Source organism: Pelophylax lessonae (genome assembly GCF_965119305.1).
Source record: "Pelophylax lessonae genome assembly, chromosome: 11".
Classification (NCBI taxonomy): domain Eukaryota; kingdom Metazoa; phylum Chordata; class Amphibia; order Anura; family Ranidae; genus Pelophylax; species Pelophylax lessonae.
In genome coordinates this window covers 114,909,259-114,936,254 of record NC_138778.1, presented here as the reverse complement: position 1 = coordinate 114,936,254, position 26,996 = coordinate 114,909,259, and the positions used below count along the sequence as shown (strand labels likewise).

The 26,996-nt window shown below is 45.0% G+C and overlaps 1 protein-coding gene across 1 annotated transcript in view; it reads right to left on the bottom strand.

Annotated features, from left to right (window-relative positions):
• LOC309566336 (plexin domain-containing protein 1-like) overlaps nucleotides 1–26,996 on the bottom strand; it is a 463,427-nt gene that overhangs the window by 110,026 nt on the left and 326,405 nt on the right. Inside the window, exon 7 of the mRNA XM_082271449.1 lies at nucleotides 17,624–17,723. Coding sequence (XP_082127575.1) covers nucleotides 17,624–17,723 — 100 coding nt within the window. The remainder of the gene's footprint in view (nucleotides 1–17,623; nucleotides 17,724–26,996) is intronic.

Below are 26,996 nucleotides of genomic sequence, written 5' to 3'. Positions count from 1 at the left end.
GAAAATATGATCCCAAAAAAGTGTATGTATATCACACGTACACAACCACACTAGGCCCCAATTACTATTGTTTGTACCCCTAAAAGGCTAGGAGTAGGGGGAGTATGGAACAGGCAGCACCCTCAAACCTTCAGAAGTATGAGATGAACCCCAACAACTTGGAAAGGTGGATCTCTCTCACACGTACCAACACAGACTATCCCCCAATTTAACTGATCCCCAGAGGTTTTTGATTAAATAGCGGAATAGAAAATATGATCCCAAAAAAGTGTATGTATATCACACGTACACAACCACACTAGGCCCCAATTACTATTGTTTGTACCCCTAAAAGGCTAGGAGTAGGGGGGAGTATGGAACAGGCAGCACCCTCAAACCTTCAGAAGTATGAGATGAACCCCAACAACTTGGAAAGGTGGATCTCTCTCACACGTACCAACACAGACTATCCCCCAATTTAACTGATCCCCAGAGGTTTTTGATTAAATAGCGGAATAGAAAATATGATCCCAAAAAAGTGTATGTATATCACACGTACACAACCACACTAGGCCCCAATTACTATTGTTTGTACCCCTAAAAGGCTAGGAGTAGGGGGGAGTATGGAACAGGCAGCACCCTCAAACCTTCAGAAGTATGAGATGAACCCCAACAACTTGGAAAGGTGGATCTCTCTCACACGTACCAACACAGACTATCCCCCAATTTAACTGATCCCCAGAGGTTTTTGATTAAATAGCGGAATAGAAAATATGATCCCAAAAAAGTGTATGTATATCACACGTACACAACCACACTAGGCCCCAATTACTATTGTTTGTACCCCTAAAAGGCTAGGAGTAGGGGGAGTATGGAACAGGCAGCACCCTCAAACCTTCAGAAGTATGAGATGAACCCCAACAACTTGGAAAGGTGGATCTCTCTCACACGTACCAACACAGACTATCCCCCAATTTAACTGATCCCCAGAGGTTTTTGATTAAATAGCGGAATAGAAAATATGATCCCAAAAAAGTGTATGTATATCACACGTACACAACCACACTAGGCCCCAATTACTATTGTTTGTACCCCTAAAAGGCTAGGAGTAGGGGGGAGTATGGAACAGGCAGCACCCTCAAACCTTCAGAAGTATGAGATGAACCCCAACAACTTGGAAAGGTGGATCTCTCTCACACGTACCAACACAGACTATCCCCCAATTTAACTGATCCCCAGAGGTTTTTGATTAAATAGCGGAATAGAAAATATGATCCCAAAAAAGTGTATGTATATCACACGTACACAACCACACTAGGCCCCAATTACTATTGTTTGTACCCCTAAAAGGCTAGGAGTAGGGGGGAGTATGGAACAGGCAGCACCCTCAAACCTTCAGAAGTATGAGATGAACCCCAACAACTTGGAAAGGTGGATCTCTCTCACACGTACCAACACAGACTATCCCCCAATTTAACTGATCCCCAGAGGTTTTTGATTAAATAGCGGAATAGAAAATATGATCCCAAAAAAGTGTATGTATATCACACGTACACAACCACACTAGGCCCCAATTACTATTGTTTGTACCCCTAAAAGGCTAGGAGTAGGGGGAGTATGGAACAGGCAGCACCCTCAAACCTTCAGAAGTATGAGATGAACCCCAACAACTTGGAAAGGTGGATCTCTCTCACACGTACCAACACAGACTATCCCCCAATTTAACTGATCCCCAAAGGTTTTTGATTAAATAGCGGAATAGAAAATATGATCCCAAAAAAGTGTATGTATATCACACGTACACAACCACACTAGGCCCCAATTACTATTGTTTGTACCCCTAAAAGGCTAGGAGTAGGGGGAGTATGGAACAGGCAGCACCCTCAAACCTTCAGAAGTATGAGATGAACCCCAACAACTTGGAAAGGTGGATCTCTCTCACACGTACCAACACAGACTATCCCCCAATTTAACTGATCCCCAGAGGTTTTTGATTAAATAGCGGAATAGAAAATATGATCCCAAAAAAGTGTATGTATATCACACGTACACAACCACACTAGGCCCCAATTACTATTGTTTGTACCCCTAAAAGGCTAGGAGTAGGGGGAGTATGGAACAGGCAGCACCCTCAAACCTTCAGAAGTATGAGATGAACCCCAACAACTTGGAAAGGTGGATCTCTCTCACACGTACCAACACAGACTATCCCCCAATTTAACTGATCCCCAGAGGTTTTTGATTAAATAGCGGAATAGAAAATATGATCCCAAAAAAGTGTATGTATATCACACGTACACAACCACACTAGGCCCCAATTACTATTGTTTGTACCCCTAAAAGGCTAGGAGTAGGGGGAGTATGGAACAGGCAGCACCCTCAAACCTTCAGAAGTATGAGATGAACCCCAACAACTTGGAAAGGTGGATCTCTCTCACACGTACCAACACAGACTATCCCCCAATTTAACTGATCCCCAGAGGTTTTTGATTAAATAGCGGAATAGAAAATATGATCCCAAAAAAGTGTATGTATATCACACGTACACAACCACACTAGGCCCCAATTACTATTGTTTGTACCCCTAAAAGGCTAGGAGTAGGGGGGAGTATGGAACAGGCAGCACCCTCAAACCTTCAGAAGTATGAGATGAACCCCAACAACTTGGAAAGGTGGATCTCTCTCACACGTACCAACACAGACTATCCCCCAATTTAACTGATCCCCAGAGGTTTTTGATTAAATAGCGGAATAGAAAATATGATCCCAAAAAAGTGTATGTATATCACACGTACACAACCACACTAGGCCCCAATTACTATTGTTTGTACCCCTAAAAGGCTAGGAGTAGGGGGGAGTATGGAACAGGCAGCACCCTCAAACCTTCAGAAGTATGAGATGAACCCCAACAACTTGGAAAGGTGGATCTCTCTCACACGTACCAACACAGACTATCCCCCAATTTAACTGATCCCCAGAGGTTTTTGATTAAATAGCGGAATAGAAAATATGATCCCAAAAAAGTGTATGTATATCACACGTACACAACCACACTAGGCCCCAATTACTATTGTTTGTACCCCTAAAAGGCTAGGAGTAGGGGGAGTATGGAACAGGCAGCACCCTCAAACCTTCAGAAGTATGAGATGAACCCCAACAACTTGGAAAGGTGGATCTCTCTCACACGTACCAACACAGACTATCCCCCAATTTAACTGATCCCCAGAGGTTTTTGATTAAATAGCGGAATAGAAAATATGATCCCAAAAAAGTGTATGTATATCACACGTACACAACCACACTAGGCCCCAATTACTATTGTTTGTACCCCTAAAAGGCTAGGAGTAGGGGGGAGTATGGAACAGGCAGCACCCTCAAACCTTCAGAAGTATGAGATGAACCCCAACAACTTGGAAAGGTGGATCTCTCTCACACGTACCAACACAGACTATCCCCCAATTTAACTGATCCCCAAAGGTTTTTGATTAAATAGCGGAATAGAAAATATGATCCCAAAAAAGTGTATGTATATCACACGTACACAACCACACTAGGCCCCAATTACTATTGTTTGTACCCCTAAAAGGCTAGATGAGGAGTAGGGGGGAGTATGGAACAGGCAGCACCCTCAAACCTTCAGTATGAGATTGTGTTCACTGTACCCCACAAAGATTGAGTTCACTGCACCCCACAATGATTGTGTTCACTGCACCCCACAAAGATTGTGTTCACTGCACCTCACAAAGATTGTGTTCACTGTACCCCCCAAAGATTGTGTTCACTGCACCCCACAAAGATTCTGTTCACTGTACCCCACAAAGATTGTGTTCACTGCACCCCAAAAAGATTGTGTTCACTGCACCCCAAAAAGGATGTTGTTCACTGCACCCCAAAAAGGATTTTGTTCACTGCACCCCAAAAAGGATGTTGTTCACTCCACCCCAAAAAGATTGTGTTCACTGCACCCCACAAAGATTGTGTTCACTGCACACCAAAAAGATTGTGTTCACTGCACCCCAAAAATGATTTTGTTCACTGCACCCCAAAAAGGATTTTGTTCACTGCACCCCAAAAAGGATGTTGTTCACTCCACCCCAAAAAGATTGTGTTCACTGCACCCCAAAAAGATTGTGTTCACTGCACCCCACAAAGGATTTTGTTCACTGCACCCCAAAAAGATTGTGTTCACTGCACCCCAAAAAGGATGTTGTTCACTGCACCCCAAAAAGGATTTTGTTCACTGCACCCCAAAAAGATTGTGTTCACTGCACCCCACAAAGGATTTTGTTCACTGCACCCCACAAAGATTGTGTTCACTGCACACCAAAAAGGATTGTGTTCACTGCACCCCAAAAAGATTTTGTTCACTGCACCCCAAAAAGATTGTGTTCACTGCAGCCCAAAAAGATTGTGTTCACTGCAGCCCAAAAAGATTGTGTTCACTGCAGCCCAAAAAGATTGTGTTCACTGCAGCCCAAAAAGATTGTGTTCACTGCAGCCCAAAAAGATTGTGTTCACTGCAGCTCACACACAGAAAAATGGATGTGGATCACTGACACCTGCCTATCTCCAATCCCACACCACACAGCAATATCGATTGTAGTTTGTAGAACACAGTTTCCCTAAAATTCAGCAGACTCTGTCCCTAACAGGATTGAGAAGAGATCGTAGATCAGGATTGAGTGCAGATTCACCCCACCCCCCACACAGCAATATCGATTGTAGTTTGTAGAACACAGTTTCCCTAAAATTCAGCAGACTCTGTCCCTAACAGGATTGAGAAGAGATCGTAGATCAGGATTGAGTGCAGATTCACCCCACCCCCCACACAGCAATATCGATTGTAGTTTGTAGAACACAGTTTCCCTAAAATTCAGCAGACTCTGTCCCTAACAGGATTGAGAAGAGATCGTAGATCAGGATTGAGTGCAGATTCACCCCACCCCCCACACAGCAATATCGATTGTAGTTTGTAGAAGACACTGACCCTATATAATTCAGCAGACTCTATCCCTAAAATGCCTACAACTCGCCCTGCCTAAACACTCCGACCTGTCCCTCAATTCTATCCGGACACAAATGGTTTTTTCCTGCCTATCTTTCCCTAATCAGCAGCCAGCACGTTGATGTGTGCTCTGTCCCTGAATCTAAGCAGCATAATGACGCCGCTGCGGCTGCCTCGAACTTATAAAGACTTGGTCACATGCTTCAGACGGCCAATCACAGCTACTGAGACATTTGCAGGCATGGCTGGGATGGCTTAAGGCACACCAGTTAAACGATTGTTGATTGGCTGTTGAAAGCCCGCCATGAAAAGAGCGCCAAAGCATGCAAAACCCGGAAATAAAACGACCGAACACGGATTTTTACCCGAACATACAGTAAAGTGTCCGTGTCCGTGTTCGGGTACAAAAAATCCAATTATTCGGTACGAACACGAATAATACAGTCCGTGTTCGCTCAACACTATTCATGGTATCCAAAAAACGGCTTAAGTTAAAGAAATTGGATGAGGAGATCAATACTATTAAGAGTAAATTAGAGGAATTTAAGACTAAAGACTCTTACAAACTAAAATCTGACTCTTTGAAAAAACATTTGGAGAAGGAGGATATTGAGCAGAAAAATAAAAAGAGAAAGAAATTTCTCAGGGACAGTGGGGACTATAGGAACAAACTTGTCTTTAAATGGCAGATTAATAGGGACACCACTGGTCCGGTTGGGATACAAAATGCTCAAGCTATTATTCCACCCAGTACTCCAATGGACATTACACCACCATCAGAGCAGTTTAACCACCCCCATCCAAACTCCAATGCATGGGTACAACCAAGGCGTGGACGAGGACGGGGGCGGGGGAGAGGGAGGGGTAGGGGCAGGGGTAATTCGGCCTCTCAGTCTAGAGGGGAGTTTCCGGTATCTGAGAACAGATTCCTACCCCTACAAGATAGCTTTGAGGGTGGGGCTCAGTATATCACCTCACACCCACAGGGGAGGGACTTCATACCCCCCCTTCGACCTGGGGGACCTTATTATCAGAGAGGGGATGAACAATGGGCCCGTAATACACAAGGCTATAACCCTCCCCAACCAACGCGCTCTAATCCACCTGGGGGATATGGACCTTACAGGCCACCTAATACCCCTTTTCAGGAGGGGACCCCCAGGAGCAAGAGGCAGAAAGAAGGAAGAGAGGGACTAGAGGGGGGAGGAGGGTCCGCAACAAAAAGAAGGCGGCGCTAAAAGATCAAGGTCTATTTAATTTAAGCACGGCTCCCCTCTCTATAGAGGAGAAGTATGTGCTTAATCATGGCCTGAAATATGCCCCCCCTAAGCCTTTGAACAAGTTTGACACGTTCATCGACCTACACAAATATGTGCGGAAGATGAGCATAAAGAGGCATTTCATGGGGAACCCAATTGCTCCCAGATCAGAATATGTTATGGGAGTAAAAGCTACACCGTTTGCAAACGCCTCGCTCTTTAATCCTCCTGGTTCCCTGGCTCCTTCCCTGACGGTGTTTCGGGATTTGGTTGCCAAGGATTTGGACAACCTTAGTCTTAAAAAGGTGCATCAGACCAGTATGTTTAGACGAGGAATGTGTTCTTTAAAAAAACGGGAGGACATTATTGTGAGGCCAGCAGACAAGGGGGGGGGGGATAGTTATTTTGGACACCTCGGCCTACAATAAGGAAATGGAGAGGTTGCTATCCGATAGGGAAACCTATATCCCCCTCAGGGGTAATCCAACTGTGGCGTATAAAAAGGAGCTTATTGCACTAGTGGAAGAGGGATTTGAAAGAAAACTCCTAACCAAGAAAGAAAAGTCATTTTTGGTGCCTTCTGCTCCTAGGGTACCCATCATGTACTACTTACCCAAGGTGCATAAGGATGCGGTGAACCCACCCGGGAGGCCAATCATTAGTGGCATTGATTCGGTTACCTCCCGGGTGGGGAAATACATCGATTTCTTTTTGCAGCCACTGGTGATGAAAACACCCTCCTTCCTAAGAGACTCTATGCAGGTAATCAATATTCTTAAGGACATAGAGTGGAAGGATAGCTATATTTTAGCTACTGCCGATGTCTCGTCACTGTATACGGTGATTTCGCATCGGCATGGGAGAGATGCTGTTGAGCACTTTTTGGGACAAAGTAGTATGCTGAACTTTCAGAGTCAATACATTCTGGCCCTCCTTGACTATGCCATGGCCCATAACTTCTTCTGGTTTGGGGGCACCTTCTACAGACAGAACAAGGGTGTGGCCATGGGCGCGAAATTTGCGCCAAGTATGGCCAATTTGTTTATGGCCAAGTGGGAGGAGGATGTCATCGGTGACGTTCCAAGACCGGAGGTTGTCCTCTGGTGGAGGTACATCGATGACATCCTCCTCCTGTGGGATGGTGACTTTGAATCCCTGAATGTATTTATCTCGGAGCTCAATGCCAACGATAGAGGTATCATACTTACCCATGAATCTAGCAGTTCTGAGATCCATTTTTTGGATCTCAGGATTAGGGTTGCGGGTAATGTCTTAGAGACCTCTACCTTTTTCAAAGAGACTGACAGGAACGGATTTATTGACACATCCAGTTGCCACCATGTGTCGTGGCTTAGGTCCGTTCCTGTCAGTCAATTTCTCAGATTGAAGAGAAATTGCTCTAATAGGTCTGACTTTCTGCGGGAGGCGGATACCCTGAAATCCAAGTTTTTGGAAAAAGGGTACAAGGAAGAGGACCTTGAGAGAGCTCTTGTACAGGCAGATGACCGTAACAGGGAGGATCTGTTGCAACCGAGGGTGCGAGATGCGAATGAGGATTTTCAATATGCCTTTTTTTCCTCCTATTCTATCCAGCACTTCTCGGTCAAAAAGATCATCCGTAGGCATTGGCATGTTTTAAGGAATGACAGTATATTGGGATCTGTATTGCCGGAAGCCCCTAAGATCATTTTTAGGGGTGTTCCCCCTTTACGGTTGCAGGTGGCTCCCAACATCATAGATCCGCCCAAAACTGTTTCATTCTTCCAGCAGAGAGGGGGGTTTTACCCCTGCAGACGTTGTGCCGTTTGCAAAATCAATGCCTGTAGGACAAGAAGGGTTGAGTCGTTCTTCTCCAATTCCACCCAATTAGATATTAAAATTGAGCCGTTCATAACTTGCACCACGCGACATGTGGTCTACTTGTTGCGCTGCCCATGTGGCCGCGAATATGTGGGCCGTACGATTCGTATGCTGCATGTGCGCCTGCAGGAGCACGTGGCAAATATTATTAAGAAATTCCCAAAGCACAGTGTCTCGCGTCATTATGATCTTTGCCATGGGGGAGACCCTAAAGGCACTGTGTTTTTGGGAATTGACAAATTTTCTGGCAGCTGGAGGGGTGCCAATCGTACTAGAGGTGTTTCCCAGTTGGAAACCAGCTGGATTTATCGATTGAAAACGTATGCCCCCCATGGGTTAAACATCGATTGGGACATCAATGCGTTCATCAATAATGCATAGGTGATGTGTCCTCTCGATGTCCCATGGTCAGATCGTTTGTCCCAATTCTAAGAATATTTATTAATTTGGGGTATATTTATTGTCTTAGTAAAAGATGCCCATAGAATTTTTATATTCTTCTTGTTGTTTTTATTATTTATGTATTTTTATTGTACTTTTGATTTTTGTTTTTATTAATGGCACTGTATTTAGTATGTAGCCTTTGGGGTCTGTTTCCGTGACCGGTTAATGGCACTGCGCACCCTGGTGGATCCATTATGGTGGCGCTGTTTTTGTGCGTTATAGCACTATTTGGCTACTAAGTATGGGGACCACTGGTATTTTGGAAGCCAAGAGTCAAGCATCCATTCCCATTAGTATCAATGTTGCCCAGAATTGGGGATTTGGCCATGTCACGTTATTATGTGATTTCACGGCACCCCCATTATTATTAGATTGAGTGCTTATATATATCGCAATCCGCAATCCACACATTCTGATCTGTGTTCGGAGTGTTATTAGATTGACATCTGGTATGGATTATTGAGGGTTGAACTTCCTGGTTCCGATTGCTGAAGCGCATGTTTCCAGGGAGCTGGAGTGCAAGCGCTGGGCGCCAGGATGGAGAATTATAGTACTCTGACCCGAAAGTTCCGGTTGTTGGAGCGCATATACCCGACTTCCGGTTTTGGGTGGTTATGCAAAGTTCCGCCTCTTCCGTCCCGTCCGGCGTATAAAAGTGATTGGTTTACCGCAGGCCACACCCCCTGACTACGTCATCTATCGACGAAACGCGTAGGAGGAGCTTGTGGCACGCCACGCTGGGATACACGAGGGACGCGGCGGCCATTTTCTTGGTTGGGAACCGGACCCGAAAGGCGATACATGAGAGAGACATGCCATAATATCTGCTGCTAAATGTGAGTTGCCAATTTTATGCCAGTGCATTTAATAAACACACTTGTTACTGTACTTCACTATGGGAGTTGTCCCCTTTTCTTCACATATGCATCCATACCTGTGTCTGTAACCATTGGAGTTGATGTGGATATCACTAAGAGCCGGGCACGGTCTGATATGGTCATATAGACGTACGAATAGAGCTGGATCTGATCTCTGTAGTGGGGATCCATTCATTGCGGTAAGGGGCCATCTTTTCTCTTGGTGGTGGTCTCTCTGCACAGAATTGTTGGAGTGTGAAGTGATTGGCTACACCTTTGGGAGCACGTCTTTCTGACATGGACTTTCCTTCCAATTATTGATATTTTTACATGGACTGTGGTGTTCATTTTAATTTAACATTTTTTAAGCGCTACACCATCTATTTCTACAATTTGTTCACAGTAGTTTGCCTTCCACTGCAGCTGCCAAAGCGGCCCGTTCCACAGGCTCCTTCTCCACAGCTACTCCTTCTGTCGCCCCACCATCATGCATGGAGGAGTCACCTAAACTATTCGATCATAGTGTCAGTGAAATACTGCTGGAGGATGCGCAGCAATTTGAAAGCTGTGATGTTGGTTTGAAGGTTGATGAAGGGAATAACGTGAGCCAAGAGAGAGGGGGTGACAATGACGGACAAGAAACCAGCAGTCATGTTGCCACAGCTAAAGGATATTGCCAAGTTTGCTCCAGTGACAAGGAGGGAGGGGATGATGAGGTCACTGACTCTACTTGGGTGCCTAACAGGATAGAGGAGAAGGAGCAGGGGGAGGATGAGGCAGGATGTGCTCCAGGGGCCGCCATAGCAGTAGCCAACCTATTGCCTCACAGCAGAGAGCTCCACAGGTGCAGGGTGCTGCAAACTCCCCGTAGACTCACAAAAGTTCATTAGTGTGGGATTTTTTCAGCACATGTGCAGTAGACCGCAGCATTGCTGTTTGCAACATCTGTCTATAGCGGATCAAGCGTGGCCAGAACACCAGCCGCTTGGGCACCACATGCTTGACAAGGCATATGACCACCTGCCATGCAGTTCATTGGCAACAGCACCTGAAAGAGGCACCAGATCAAAACAAGCATACATCACCTTGCTCCTCATCTGTGATCTCTAACCCTATTATACCTCATGCCTTCTCAAATACCAGCATTGAGAGGGATGATGGTATAGCAATGAGTGCCTCGGAGACTAGCACCCAATCTCTTAGCAGTACACCCCCGCTTGATTTGAGCAGCAGGCAAATTTCACTACCCCAATTTTTGAACCGTAGAAAGAAATACTGTCCCAGCCATCCACATGCTCGGAGGCTTAATGCTATCTTGGCCAAATTGCTAGCATTACAGTTGCTGCCTTTTCATCTGGTAGACTCTGCTCCCTTTTGCGAATTTGTAGAATGTGCTGCACCACAGTGGCAGGTCGCCTAAGGCCATTCCGGTTCTCTACCGTCATGTGGAAGGTAGTGTTTTGGCCTCGTTGGACAAAGCGGTCAGCGGGAAGGTGCCCATTACTGCTGACTCTTGGTCCAGCAGGCATGGATAACTTTGCTGGCAGCTAGGAAGGATGCAGGACAGGGTTCGGTGTTGCAGATTGTTTTGCCACCACGCCTCCAAAAAGCTGGTGCTGGTTCTGCCACATCTGGCTACTCCACCACCTCCTCCTCCTCTTCAATGTCCTCTTCTGCTCAATTGTCCTCTGAAGCAGCAGTGCTCCCTAAGCGTTCAAGGGGCTACGCAAGCAGTCAGGCTAAAAGATGCCATGATGTGCTTCAGTTGGTCTATCTAGGGGATAGGAGTCACACCGGTGCAGAGATTCTGTCAGCTCTGCAGGGACAGGCTCAGAGATGGTTGACACCACGCCAGCTTGAGCCAGGAATGGTTGTTTGCGACAATTTTTATTTTTTTATTTTTTTTTTATTTCAGGTACTTGTATAGCGCTGTCAATTTACACAGCACTTAACATATACATTGTACATTCACATCAGTCCCTGCCCTCAAGGAGCTTACAATCTAAGGTCCCTAACTCACATACATACACAGTAGGGCCAATTTTTTTTTTATACATGATCCATTTAACCTACCAGCATGTCTTTGGAGTGTGGGAGGAAACCTTGTGGAAACCCACGCAGGCACAGGGAGAACATGCAAACTCCAGGCAGGTAGTGTCGTGGTTTGGATTCGAACCAGCGACCCTCTTGCTGCTAGGTGAAAGTGCTAACCAATACACCACTGTGCCAACAATGGCACCAACCTTCTCTCTGCCCTCCGACAGGGACATTTGACACATGTTCCATGCTTGGTACATGTTCTGAATCTGGTGTTACAGTGTTTCTTGAGCAGATACCCGGGCTTCCAAGATCTCCTGAGGCAGGCCAGAAAAGTCTGTTGTGGCCATTTCCGCCGTTCATTCAATGCCAGTGCTCGCTTATCTGACATTCAAGGGGAATTCAACCTGCCCACCAACCGTCTCATTTGTGACATGCCCACCAGGTGGAACTCAACCTTGGCAATGCTGCACTGGCTGCACATGCAGCAGAGGGCCATCAATGAGTACCTGTGTGAGTAGGGCACAAGGAAAGGCTCAGGGGAGCTTGGCTTTTTTTTGCCACGCTAGTGGCTTTTGATTAAGGATGCATGCATCGTCCTGTTACCATTTGAAGAGGCCACAAGGATGGTGAGCTTGGACAATGCATGTGTCAGTGACACTATCCTGCTAGTCTACCTACTGGAGCACACGCTGCGTGGAATCATGGACAGGGCACTTGAGGCAGAACAGCGGCAGGAAGAGGAGGACTTTCTTTTCTCACAAGGCCCCCTTTATGCAGATATCATTCCTGCAGGGCCACAAAACACATGAGGAAGAGGAGGAGGATGAGGATTTCGGCAGTATTGGTGTAGAGGATAGCATACAGCAGTCTTCAAGGGATGGTTTTGATTCCCCAGAAACCCCAGGAGTTTTACATGGTTGGGGAGAGGTTGCTCCCGCTGACAATGTCATCCTTAGTGACCTAGAGTACTCAGAAGCTCATGCCTCCTCCAACTTACGTTGCATGGGCTCCCTGATTCTGCAAAGCCTGCGAAAGGACCCAAGGATTTGGGCCATCAAGGAGAGGCATCATTACTGGTTGGCAACCCTTCTTGATCCACATTACAAGGGTAAAGTTGCAGAGCTCATCCTGCCTTCGCAGAGGGAGCAGAGAATAAAACATCTTAAGGGGGCCTTGGAAAAAAAATTTGTGTACCACCTTTCCAGACACTGGGAAGTCAACATTCTCTGGACGTGTTTCTGAGGCATCGTTCAGCCAAAGGAGGATCAGTGGAGAAGGGGTCAGCTGACCAATGCCTTTAAACTGTTCGTTTGCCCTCAGCAGCACCCAGGGCTGTTAGGTTTAGGCAACCATCGGAAGCATCTCCATCATATGGTGCATGATTATCTAGGCGCAAGAGCAGACTTGGAGACCTTTCCAGCTGAGCATCCACTGGCTTACTGGTTCTTGAGGATGAACCACTGGCCAGAACTTGCTCAATATGCAATGGAGCTACTGGCCTTTCCTGCTTCCAGCGTGCTTTCCGAACGGCTGCTGGAGGTTTTTTGACAGACAAAAGAGTGCGTCTGTCCAAAGACTCTGTTGACCAGCTGACTTTTATCAAAATAAACCAGTCCTGGATCAACAAGAGCTATTAAGCCCCTGATGCTGATGTAGCTGATTGAATTTGTTAGGGTTCTGCCATCCCTTGGAGACTGCATATGCTGCCTATCCTATTCCTCTACCTTGATTCTGCTAGCTTCCAACAATGTTTTTGGTTTAGGTTACTACCAACCCCCAAGGCCTAATATTTTCTGCACTTGAATGACAGGTGCATACAATTTACATGTCATATGTAATTTGTAACAGCAGGCTCTGTCCCGGTGCCCTGCTAAATGTGAGGGGTTACGGTGTTCAGGCACCAACCACACCAAAGGCCCAATATTTTTCCACCTGTAGGACAAGTACATGCAATTTCAAATTTGTATGGAATTCTTACCAGCAGGTCCCATTCCTGCACCCAGCAAGAGTATCTGCGAGGGCTTGATTACAATGTTCAGGCACCACCTGTAGCAAAGGCCCAATTTTTGGCACCCGTATAGCATATGCAATTTCAAATTTGTATGGAATTCTTACCAGCAGGTCCCGTTCCTGCACCCTGCAAGAGTATCTGCGAGGGCTTGGTTGCGGTGTTCAGGCACCACCAACAGCAAAGACCCAATTTTTGGCACCTGTATAGCACATGCAATTTCAAATTTGTATGGAATTCTTACCAGCAGGTCCCGTTCCTGCACCCAGCAAGAGTATCTGCGAGGGCTTGGTTATGGTGTTCAGGCACCACCAACAGCAAAGGCACAATTTTTGGAACCTGTATGACAAGTACATGCGATTTCACATTTGTATGGATTTTTTAGCAGCAGGGCCCGTTCCTGCGCCCAGCAAAAGTAACTGCAAGGGGTTACGTTGTTCAGGCACCACCAACAACCAAGGCCCAATTTTTCTGCACCTGTATGACAAGTACAATTGATTTGAAACTTGTATGTATATTTGTATATGACATTTTTTGCTTTAGAAATGTCAGTATTGCTGCAGCAGGCTACATGCATCGTAGAGATGCACTACTTTACAGGAACATTCAGGGGACCCCCCAGGCATGATATTTGAAGGAATTTTTCATTTTTATAGTTTCACTTCAACCACTTTACCACTTTACCACTGCTCACATTGCTGCTACTGCAGCAATGTGGCTCGTTATCATCCAGCGACGTAGACCTACGTAGACTCCGCCCCTTGTGGGCGGCGCGCGCGTGCCGCCGGAGGCTCGCTCCCGCTGTTTTCAGTCACAGCGGGAGTCGGGCCAGGGGAGGAGCGGCGGTGATCGCCGCTGCTCTTCCCCGATCGTCGGGGAATCGAGTATGGAGATCCGCCCGCCTGTGTAAACAGAGCGGGCGGATCTCCTAAGTGACAGGCAGGGACAGATCACAGTGTTCAGCATAGCTGAACATCCGATCTGTCCTTGAGTCACTCAGTCACCTCCCCCCACACACGTTAGTAAGCACCAGGCATACATTAACCCCTCTCTCTCCAATAACATTAACCCCTTCCCTGCCAGTGTCATTTTTACAGTAACAGTGCATATATATATAGCACTGATTACTGCAGTAATGTCACTGGTACCCCCAAAAGTGTCAAAAATGTCAGTCAAGGGTCCGATCTGTCCGCCGCAATGTCACAGTCCCGCAAAAAAAATTGCAGATTGCCGCCATTACGCGTTAAAAAAAAAAAAACACCAAAAATGACAGAAATCTTTCCCTTTGTTAGTAAACGCAATAACTTTTGCGCAAACCAATCAAAATACGCTTATTGTTATTTTTTTTACCAAACATAGATAGCAGAAAACAAATTGTCCAAAAATTTTTAAAAATTTAGATTTTTACATTTTGTGGGGGGGTATTTCATGAAATGTTAAAAATATTGTTATTTTTTCAAAATAAACGCTCTTTTTTTGTTTATAGCGCAAAAAGTAAAAATCGCACAGGTGATCAAATACCACCAAAAGAAAGCTCTGTTTGTGGGAAAAAAAGGAAGTAAATTTCGTTTGGGTACAGCATCGCACGACCGCGCAATTGTCAGTTAAAGTCGCACAGCGCCGAATCACAAAAAGTGGCCTGGACGTAAGATAGCAAAATCCTCCGGTGGTAAAGTGGTTAAGCCTCATTAAAATCAGTAAATCACTGCGCCTTTAAAAACGATCATTTTTAAAAACTTTTTTTCATTGCTACATGTTTACCAGGTCAGTACCCAGACCCCCATACACTTTTTTAATTTTTGATGTTCGACTTCCATAGACTTCAATGGGATTCGTTTATTGGAACAAACTTTTCCTCTGTTCTCAGTGTTCTGGTGCGAACCGAACCGGGGGGTTGTTCGGCACAATACTAATCCCAACCATCAGCAAGGTTATTGTCAGATGGCTTCCTATCTAAACCCTCTGGGATCTCTAATGGCATCTGTCAAGGTTGTCCACTGTCCCTCATTATTTTTGCTCTCTTGATGGAACCCTTAGCCTCAAAAATCAGAAGCGACCCCCGTAGCTCTGGAATTTCCTGCAACGACACTGATCATAAGATCAGTCTCTTTGCAGACGACATCATTCTCCTGGTTTCCGACCCCACCCGTTCCTTGCCGGCAATTCAAAAATTCCTACATCAATTTGGAATAGCATCTCTCTACAAACTGAGCTCCAATAAATCTGTAAGCCTCCCTCTGAATCTCCCCAACAAACAAGAAGCTCTACTGAAAGCCAGTCTCCCCTTCACATGGGCTAACCGATCTATTCCCTATGTAGGGATTAAGCTCTCCCAATCTCCCCAACTTCTTTATGAACTTAATTACAAAGCGTTTCAAACACAACTTCCCCACTTAAACAATTAAGAACCTCCGGTCTATCTAAAATTAGAAAAATAGCACCCTTCAAGATTCTCATCCTACCCAAACTACTGTACCTCTTCCGAACCATAGTAATGCCGATCCCCCAATCCTTCTTCTCTTTCATCCATAGGCAGATCACAAAATTTATTTGGGATGGAAAACCCCCAAGATGTGCCCAGCACATATTAGTGAGTCATCACAAGCAAGGTAGAGTCAGGGTCCCAGATATACAAGCCTACTATTATGCAACTATCCTTGATCAATTATACTATTGGTGGCACCCTACCCCAAACAAATTGTGGTCAAATATAGAAGCATCATACATTGCGGCCAGCAAACCATTTGACTTCCTCTTCCTCCTCTCTGCAGATGACCCACCACCTACAAAACCCTCTCCCCCAGCTATTAGAGCATCACTTCTTGCCTGGGCCCAATATGCGAGTAAATCGCCGCCAAACCTACCCCTACACAATCATCCTGTTCCACTCAGAGCACTAGAGAACCTGATCCCTAATCTTAAACTCTAACGCTGGCACACCTCCAGAATTAGGTCCGTACTAGACATCACATCCCAACAATCACTGAAACACTTCGGTACCCTCCAAAATTAATTTGGCCTCCTGGAGTCTGAACATTTCAACTACATGAGACTGCACCACTTCTTCCAGTCCTCCAAACTCCCTTCTGTAATCTCAATCTCTTATCCGCTCCACAAATTCTATGCTCATCCCACATACCCAAAGCACGTTATCTCCACTTTGTACAATGCTCTTAATGATCAAATCACCCTTCTCCCAAATTACCACCCTTCAAAAATGGGAAACAGAATTAAATATCAAGCCAACTCCCACTATGTGGCACAAAGCCTTCCAACTCACCCACAAAGCATCTCAATGCTCTAACCACTGGGAATTGTACCAAAAAACTATACATAGATGGTACTTAACACCACACAGACTAGCAAAAATCTACCCAACATCCACCTCAATCCGCTGGAGAGCCTGTGGTAGCACGGGTACTTTAGCACACACCCTCTGGTTCTGCAGATCCCTCAGCTCCTACTGGAAACAGATCTTCTCCCTGATCTCCTCTTTATCACACACCCCTGTCAGACCTTCTCCAGAGCTTGCCTTACTACACTTAGGAATAGAAAAGTTCTGGCCTAGATCACGGGTAGTAACTCTACACCTACTTCTCGAAGTAAAGTTGAACATTGCCAAACATTGGAAAACCACAGAGCCCCATTCTCTAACGTCCACACTGGCAGACCTTAATTTCCAGTGTGATATGGAAAGAATAGTGACAAAGAATAACTTCTCTATGGATTAGTCTGTCTATAACTGGTCCTCATGGTTATCTCACCCTAGATGTACTGTCTAAATGTGTTTTTTTTATAAAAACCTTGCTTGGTTAGTATGCTGGTTCCCTACCCCCCCTTCCTGCCCCCTCTGCCCTACCCCTTTTCTTCTCCCCCTGCCTCCCCTCCCCCTCCTGCCCCCCACCTGGAGCACTCCTGCCACCCGTCTCCAGTGATAACTACTACCATAAGAACCAAATTGTCTAACGATCTCTTTCTCTGTTACACATACATTGTATATGTTGTTCCTTTTTGTAGCTCCAGTTGACACATCTGACCTGACAACACATGTGACGCTTTTGTTATATGTTTATTACAAAATTCTTTCAATAAAGAATATTTGAGAAAAAAAAAAAAAAAACAAGGGATTGTCTCCTTATACCATGCAAACCTTCTAAATTTATGATCTCACCTGGAGCTTCTGACAAGGAGTTGAGAACCACAAATGCATCAGAAAGACCAGCTTTAACGGGATGCTGAGCAGGACTGACGTCTTCTACTCGTAGAGGAATCTGGAACAAATCACACAAAAGCTTAGTCCCCAGACAAATGTGGAATACATGGACTATAATTATGTGGAGAAAGATAAGGGTTTTCATAAGCCACAATTGGCAGAAGGGAAATATTCAAAGTAAGTACTGTTGTCATTTGAATTACAAGTGCATTCTGGTTTGCTGAATAATCCACTCAAATCTTTGGGTATCTCAGGTATTCCTACACAGTGTTGTACCTAGCGTATTTGATAACCAGGTAGATTATATTTTATTATGTAATAACTTATGTAGATGTAATAACTATATTCAGTAACAATCATGACGTTAAACGAATACTAATTCCAAATTAGGAATAGCCTTAAAGCCAGAAAATAAAATTGAGAAGGTTAGTTTTTTTCTCCTTATTTGAATACTGTAAATGTGGCAGTAGGGATGAGCAAATCTGCCTGGGTTTGGTTCATGAACAGTTTTGCATATCTTGCTTGGAACTGAAAGTTTGTAAGCATTCCAGCAACCCTGTTGAAGACTGTATATGGGAAGGGGGAAAGGGAGCAGGTGAATGTTGTCATTTAATTCTGACAATGTGTAGAGCTAATAGGCATAATTCTATATTGAACTGCTTGGTCTGGTATAGTTTTGTATTTAAAGCATATGTCAATCTAAATTTAAATGTTTGTGGACTAGTTTCATTCATCCCTTACTCTCTCTCTCTCTGTATGTGTATATATACTGTATAAAAGATAAATCTATACAGGTGCATTTAAAAAAAATTGAATATCATCACAAAATTATTTTTTTTCAGTAATTATATTCAAAAAGGGAAACGCATATATTATATAGATTCATTACACACAAAGTGATATATTTCAAGCATTTGTTTTAATTTTGATAATTGTGGCTTACAGCTAGTGAAAACCCAAAATTCAGTATCTCAGATAATTAGAATATTACATAAGACAAATAAAAAAAAAAGGATTTTTAATACAGAAATGTTGGCAAACAAATGTATGTCCATGCACTCAATACTTGGTCAGGGCTCCTTTTGAATGAAATACTGCATCAATGTGGCGTAGCATGGAGGCGATCAGCCTGTGGCAGTGCTGAGGTGTTATGAAAGCCCAGGTTGCTTTGATAGCGGCCTCCAGCTCATCTGCATTGTTGGGTCTGGTGTCTCTCATCTTCCTCTTGACAATAACCCACAGATTCTCTATGGGATTTAGCAGGTGTCAAGTCCTGCTGGATAATAAAATCAGCATCTCCATGAAGCTGGTCAGCAGAGGGAAGCATGAAGTGCTCTAGAATTTCCTGGTAGAAGGTTGCACTTTGGACTTGATAAAACACAGTGGACCAACATCAGCAGATGACATGACTCCCCAAATCATCACTGACTGTAGAAACTTCACACTGGACCTTATAAAGCTTGAATTCTGTGCCTCTCCACTCTTCTTTCAGACTCTGGGAACTTGATTTCCAAATGGAATGCAAAATTTACTTTTATCCAAAAAGAAGACTTTGGACCACTGAGCAACAGTCCAGTCCTTTTTCTCCTTAGCCCAGGTAAGACGCTTCTGATGTTGTTTCTGGTTCAGGAGTGGCTTGACACAAGGAATGGGACAGTTGTGGCCCATGTCCTGGATACATCTGTGTGTGGTGGCTCTTAAAGCACCAACACCAGCGGTAGTCCACTCCTTGTGAATATCCCCCAAATTCTTGCATGGCCTTTGCTTCACAATCCTCTCGAGGCTGCGGTGTCCTGGGGTATTTCCTCCCAGATCTGGACCAGGATATCACTGAGCTCCTAAACAGACTGAGGTGCAACCTGGCATCGTTGGATGGACCAAAACATAATGTCCTAGAGGTGTTCTATTGGATTTGGGTCAGAGTGTGGTATCAATTCCTTCATTCTCCAGGAACTGGCTGCATACTCTCGCCACATAACGCCAAGCATTGTCATGCACCAGGAGAAACCCAGGACACACTGCACCAGTGTAGGGTTTGACAATGGGTCCAAGGATTTTATCCCGATTCCTAATGGCAGTCAGGGTGCTATTGTCTAGCCTGTAGAGGTCTGTGCATCCCTCCATGGATATGCCTTCTTAGACCATCACAGACCCACCACCAAACTGGTCATGCTGAATGGTGTTACAGGCAGAATAATATTCTCCACGGCTTCTCTAGACCTTTTCACGTCTGTCACATTTGCTCAGGGTAAACCTGCTCTCATTTGTGAAAAACACAGGGCGCCAGTAGCAGACCTGCCAATTCTGGTGTTCAATGGCAAATGCCAATTGAGCTCCATGGTGGCGGGCGGTGAGCACAAGGCCCACTATAGGTCATCAGGCCCTCAGGCCACCTTCATAAAGCCTGTTTCTGATTGTTTGGTCAGACACATTCACAGCATTGGGCCTTGTGGAGGTCATTTTGTAGGGCTCTGGCGGTGCTCATCCTGTTCCTTCGTGCACAAAGGACTAGATGGGAAAATTACCTTCTACGGCCCGTCCAGCTCTCCTAGAGTACCTGCTTGTCTCATGCAATCTCCTCCATGCTCTTGAGACTGTGCTGGGTGACACAGCAAATCTTCTGGCAATCCATTTGATGCTATTAGTGGATGGACTGTTCCCAATTTGTATGTTCACATGTTGGATTGTGGTCACCTCCCTGATTCACCTGCACCCAGAGTGGGAGTAACTAGGCTTGGAACAGATGAGAATGTTTCTAAGGAAAACAGGTGTATTTTTTTTACATTTTTATTAGCATAGATTGCCTAATATTAGTATATTACATTTGCTAGATGTTTTGACATCACCTCCTGGTGGATGACACGGGCTCAGTTGAGTCACAGAATCTAAGCACCGGCTAGTCTTCACCAAAAGTGTTTTTTTTTTATCATGGTGTAATAATAGGCTGCATATACGGGTGTATGTACAGTATCTCACAAAAGTGAGTACACCCCTCACATTTTTGTAAATATTTTATTATATCTTTTCATGTGACAACACTGAAGAAATGACACTTGTGTGGTCTCAGATCTGAACATTCCTCTCTAGGTGTCCACACACTGACTGTCTGCCTGACACCCTTTTCATCCCAGATTACTTTTTATCTCTTCCAACTGTTCAGTAGCTCAGTTCATTATCTGCAGTTATTTAAGATGGCTGTGGAATAGATGATTCCTTTTTATTTTATTCCGACTACAGCCATCTTAAATGACTGCAGATAATGAACTGTGCTGCTGAACAGTTGGAAGAGATAACAAGTAATCTGGGATAGAAAGGGTGTCAGGCAGACAGTAAGTGTTGAGACAGAAGGATGCAGAATGTGAGCAGTGAAGATACATGTGAGGGGAGAGCAAACAGGAGAAAGTGAAGAGGAGTGTGGTTGTCTCATCGTACCCGGAAGAGGTAGAGACCTGCAGTACACGGAGAGAGGGGAAGTAAAGTTGGAGGGGAAAGGTGCTGCTGTAGAAGGATTCATACAGAGTCTCACCTGTAAGTCCTGCATCAGGAGGGGGGATATCACTGAGTATGATGTGTGTGTGTCCTTCCTCTACCTCTGAGCTCCTCTACTATTGCCGCAACTGTTCATGTCCCAGGTGGCCGGATGTAGGTGGCTGCGATGGCCAGGGCTCTGCATGCTTACTCTGGCTGTCAGCAGGGGGAAGGAGAGCCGATACTTCCTATTGTCTCACTCACCGAGCCTGAGCTATCAGTGCAGGGTAGGGAGAGCCCCTGGATCTACACCGAGCAGAGGAGGAAGGTCTGTCACTATCGCACCTCAGCTGCTTGTCATGATGGGTTCCCCTACTGGCCCGGGCCCCTGCTCTTCATATCTGTTTTCACACCTAGATAATTTCTCAATACAGTATATGATGAAGACGCTGATGATGGGATGTGGAAGCTGAGAGTCCTAGGCACCGAGGACTAAAAAAAAGTTGAAATGCATCACCTTCTTCACTGCTCCTCTCTTGATCAAAAGAAGCCTCAAAACGACATTTTCCACCAGACTGTAACCTACCAGAGAAGGGAAAGGCATTACATAAAGATTTCATCTTCTACTCCCTCGGCGGGGATGGGATGAGTGCTGAGACTTTCCCCTTGTAACGGTGGTCAAGGAGGGATGCCAACCAATAGTGATACTTCTCCTTGATGCCAAGTATTCTCGGGTCCTTTTGTAGGCTTTGAAGAATGAGGAAGCCCATGCACGGCAAGTTTACAGAGATATGAGAAGCAGACACCTTGGGGACAATGAGGATTACGGTATCTGAAACTGCCTCCTCCCAGCCACTTACTACTACCAAGGGTTCTGGGGATGGATCACCATATGTTAAGGGTTGATGTATGTCTTGCTCTGCTTCAATGCCTCCAAAGCTGCCATAATCCTCCTCCTCCCTCTCCTCTTGTGTGTTCTGTGGTGTAGTAAGACTGGTGTCTGCATAAAGTGGGCTTTGAGAGGAAAGGAAGTCCTCCTCATTTTCCTGCTGCTCTGCCACGAGTGCCCTGTCCATAATGCCACACAGAGTCTGCTCCAGCAGGAACACAACAGGGAATGCATGCATTGTCACGGTTTACCATCCTTTTGGCCACCTCAAATGGTGACAGTACAGTGCATGCATCCTTATCAGCAGCCATTGGCGTGGGGAAAAAAAGTAGAGCCGGCCTGAGCCTGTCATTGTGCCATACTTACAAACTCATTGACGGCCCTCTGCTGCATGTGCAGTGGCTGCAGCTTTGCCAAAGTCGAGTTCCACTCGGTGGGCATGTCACAAATCAAGCGGTTTACGGGCAGGTGGAATTCTCGCTGAATTTCAGCCAACCGAGCACTGGCTGTGTATGACCGCCTGAAATAGCTACATACTCTTCTTGCCTGCTTCAGCAGATCTTCCAAACCTGGGTATTTAAAAAATGCTGCACCCCCAAATTGAGTACATGTGCCAGGCATGGTATATGTGTCAAATTTCCCTGTCTAAGGATTGACAGGCCGTTTGTGCCATTTTCGCACACCACCATTCCTGGCTCCAGCTGGCATGGCGTGAACCACCTCTGGGCCTACCTCTTAAGAGCTGAGAGAATCTCTGCTCTGGTGTGGCTCCTGTCCCCTAGACAGACTAGCTGAAGCATTGCATGGCACCTTTCAACGATAAACAAACACAAGGGCGCACTGGCCTAGTGCATTATCCTTTAAGCAAGTTTATTAAAAGTAATGGAATGAAAATACTCACAAACGAGTTCTTGATAAAAGCACATCAAACAAATTTTAAAATCCTCAGCATTGAGATCGGGATTGGATCATCCCCCTGAAGGCTCTGAAGAAGAGGCGCTGCCTCGAAACGCGTAAGCCTATACAGCTTCGGGAGATGATCCAATCCCGAGCTCGATGCTAAGGATTTTAAACTTTGTTTGATGTGCTTTTATCAAGAACTCGTTTGTGAGTATTTTTATTCCATTACTTTTAATAAACCTGCTTAACGGATAATGCACTAGGCCGGTGCACCCTTGTGTTTGTTTATCATTTTCAGTGTTCCCAGACCACCCTGGTCTTGTGAGAGGCTGCAAGGTTGAAGCATTCCAAGGTTGCCGTGTCAATAGTTCTCAACATCTGTAAGTCTGTAGCTGAGCTGGATAGGGGATTGCACCACTCAGAGCGCAGGGGACAGGTGCTTTGCACCAATGGTTTATATGTTTGCTTCATGGCACCTTTCAGCCTGACTTATTGAATAACCCCTTGAACGCTTAGGGGGTACTTGTGGTTCATGGGACAATTTAGCAGAGGAGGAGGGGGGGAGCTGACAAATCTTGCATCATCACTACTATCTGTATGGAGACATAGCAGCACAACAAGCTGCAGCACTGAGCCCCTTTCCTGTATCCTTCCGAGTTGCAAGCAGAGTTACCCAGTCTGCTGTGAACTAAATATATTGTCCCTGTCCATGCTTGCTGGACCACGTGTCAGCAGTAAGATGGACCTAGTGGCTGACTGCCTTGCCCATTGATGCCACAACATTGCCTTCGACGTGATGGTAGGGAGCTGGAATAGCCTTACGTGAAAAGAAATAGTGACTGGGAACCTGCCATTGTAGTACAGCATATACTGCAAATTCACCGAAGGGGGCAGAATCCACCAGACAGAAAGACATGAGTTGTAAACCCAGCAGGCTTGAAAAGCTTGAATTTAGACGCTGGCTAACCTTTTTTTTTTTTTTTTTTTTTTTGCTGCAACAGATGGGGCAGATAAATTTGCCTGCTGTAGTTTACAAATGGTTGTGTGCTACTGGCAGATGTGCCCCAAGGACCTGAGACACCCTGCCTGCACTATAACATCATCCCTTTCAGTGGAGGCTGCTGAGAGGTCATGAGGTATAGTGGGGATAGACCGGAAAGATGAGGAGTGAAGAGGACCAGAATTGCATCCCTTTTGTGTGGTTTTCAGGTGCTCTTGCCTATGGGCTGGGTGGTGGGAGGTTAAATGCCTTGTCAAGTATGTGGTACTACTCAAATGGCTGGTGTTTTTGCCACGCTTGATGTGCTTGAGGCAAAGTTTGCAAATTGCAACAGTGCAATCGGCTGCAAATGTGCTAAAAAAGGCCCAGACAGCTGAGCTGTGGGAAGGGAGCCGGGAGAAAACAGATCCACAATCTGGTGGAATAGGGTGGCTGCTCTCTACTCTTCCATGATGGCTGCCTCTTTGGGGTTGTGCCTCACCCTCATTTTCCTCCTCTGCTCTATCCGGCACCCAAGTAACGTCAGTGACACCATCATCACCATCCCCTCCATCCTCATTATCACTGGAGACAACTTGGCAATATGCTGTGGCTGGGGGAACATGACTGCCAATTTGTTGTTTACCAATGTTCTCCCCTTTATGTAGGCTCATGTTCCTACCTTCCTTAACCCCAGAACCCAGATCTGAATTAAGTAATGGCTGTGCATCGCCAGGGAGGAAGTGGCTGACACTGTGTTCAAATAACTCCGCTGACTCCTCCATGCCTGATGCTGGGGCTATGGCAGGAGTAGCTGTGGACAAGGAGGACGAATAAGTCACTCTGGCAGCTGCAGTGGACTGCCCACTGGTTTCTGCTTAGGTAACAGAGGATGAGGAGGATGATGATGGTTTAGTAAGCCAGTCCACCACCTCTGCATGCTGCGGCTGGATGGCAAGGGCAATATAACTGAATAGAGGGAATGATGCCCTGCCTGAGGACAGACCACGTCAACCTTTGCCTGTGGATAAGGCAAGCCACTGGCCCCATCACAGCAGCTGCTGGCCCCCTCACAGTGCCATGGGAATGTCTGCCTCTCCTTCTTGGCCGCCTAGATATGATGGTGGGAGTGCTTAATAACAAAATTTAATAAAGGTGTGGAAATGTGTACATGGGTGCACTTTAATCAATAGAAAGTGGTTGAAGTGTTAACTTGAGTACTCACTACACAGATACACTCCACTGACACACTACAATATACTGCGTTAAATGTACAGTAACACACTGATATATACTGCGTTAAACGTGCAGTAAGGTACTCAAAAAAACTGCGTTACACGTGCAGTAACGCACCTCAATATACTGTGTTAAACATGCAGTAACGCACTCCAATATACTGCGTTAAACATGCAGTAATGCACTGATATATACTGTGTTAAAACATGCAGTAACACACTCAAATATATTGCTTTAAACATGCAGTAACACACTCAAATGTATTGCATTAAATGTACAGAAATGCACTGATATATTCTGCATTAAACATGCAGTAACGCATTCACTAATACTGTGTTAAACATGCAGTAATGCACTGATATATACTGCATTAAACACGCAGTAATGCACCTAAATATACTACGTTAAACATCACTAATGCACTGATATATACTGCGTTAAACGTGCAGTAACGCACTGATATATACTGTATTAAATGTGCAGTAAAGCACTAATATATATACTGATATATACTGTATTAAATGCACAGTAATGCACTAATATATATACTGCGTTTAACCTACAGTAATGTGCTGACATACAGTATGCTGCGTTAAACGTGCAGTAGACCTGCCCTGACAAATTAAACTGACACTAATGTCAAAATGAATGATCACACTACACTCACAAAAACTGACACTAAAGTAAAAATCTATGGCCACACTACACTCACAAAAATTGACACTAAAGTAAAAATTAATGGTCACACTGAACTATCACTAGATTCACGCTAAAGTGACACTAAAGTCAAAATGAATGGTCAAACTACACTAAACTGATATTCTACACTGACAATAGAAGCACAATAGCACACTAACTCGCTAGTAGCACTGAACAAAGCTCTGTTCTATCTCTCTCCACGTCAATAACACACTGCAAATGGCCACTATGAAGAGAATATTTTTATAGTGTAGGGCAGGACTAAGAGCCATGATTGGATAGAGTCTTCATTACTTTCTCCAAACATGGCTCTGACAGTGCTCTGTGCCCTCATTTTTCTCTCTCTACTCCTCTCCCTCCACAAGAGTCCTCACCAATGGTGCACTGTCAAAACTCTTCAATATCACCATTGGCAGGAGGCAAGGATGCCCTCTATCCCCCATCATCTTTTCTCTCCTCATTGAACCGTTGGCTACTGGAATTAAAAAGGAAATCTTGGGCATCCCCTTCCTTGGTACTGAACATAAAATGAGTCTTTTTGCAGATGATATCATTCTAATGGTCACCAATCCTACCTAATCTCTCCCCATCATGCGATCTATCCTAACTCAATATTCTGCAGTCTCTTACCACAAAATAAATGAGTTCAAATCTCTGATTCTAAACCTACACACACCTATATACATTTAACGAGAACTTGTGAAGTCCTCCCCTTTACTGTATATGGACCAAACACTCAATTAAATATTTAGGGATCAGCCTGACCCCCACCACTGCCCAGCTTTTTGAATATAACTACAAGCCTTTACTAAACTCCTCAACCAAAGATCTCTTATCCTTTAGACCATTTGGGCTATGCAAATTAGGTTGAATTGCAGTGCTGAAAATGTTCATTCTTTTCAAACTGCCGAATTTGTTTAGAACCCTCCCAATATCTTTATCCACCAAATTCTTCCACCTCATTGAAACTCTACTCACCCACTGTGTCTGGGACTCTAAGAGACTCAGGTGTGCCACTTACTTGATAATACTCCCTTTCAACACATCCCACTGGTTGAACTGGATGGACTGATGTCTTTTTTCAACCTCACTAACTATGTAACTATGTAACACTGTGCCAATTATTGGGAATTATATTTGAAAATTCTTCACCAATGGTA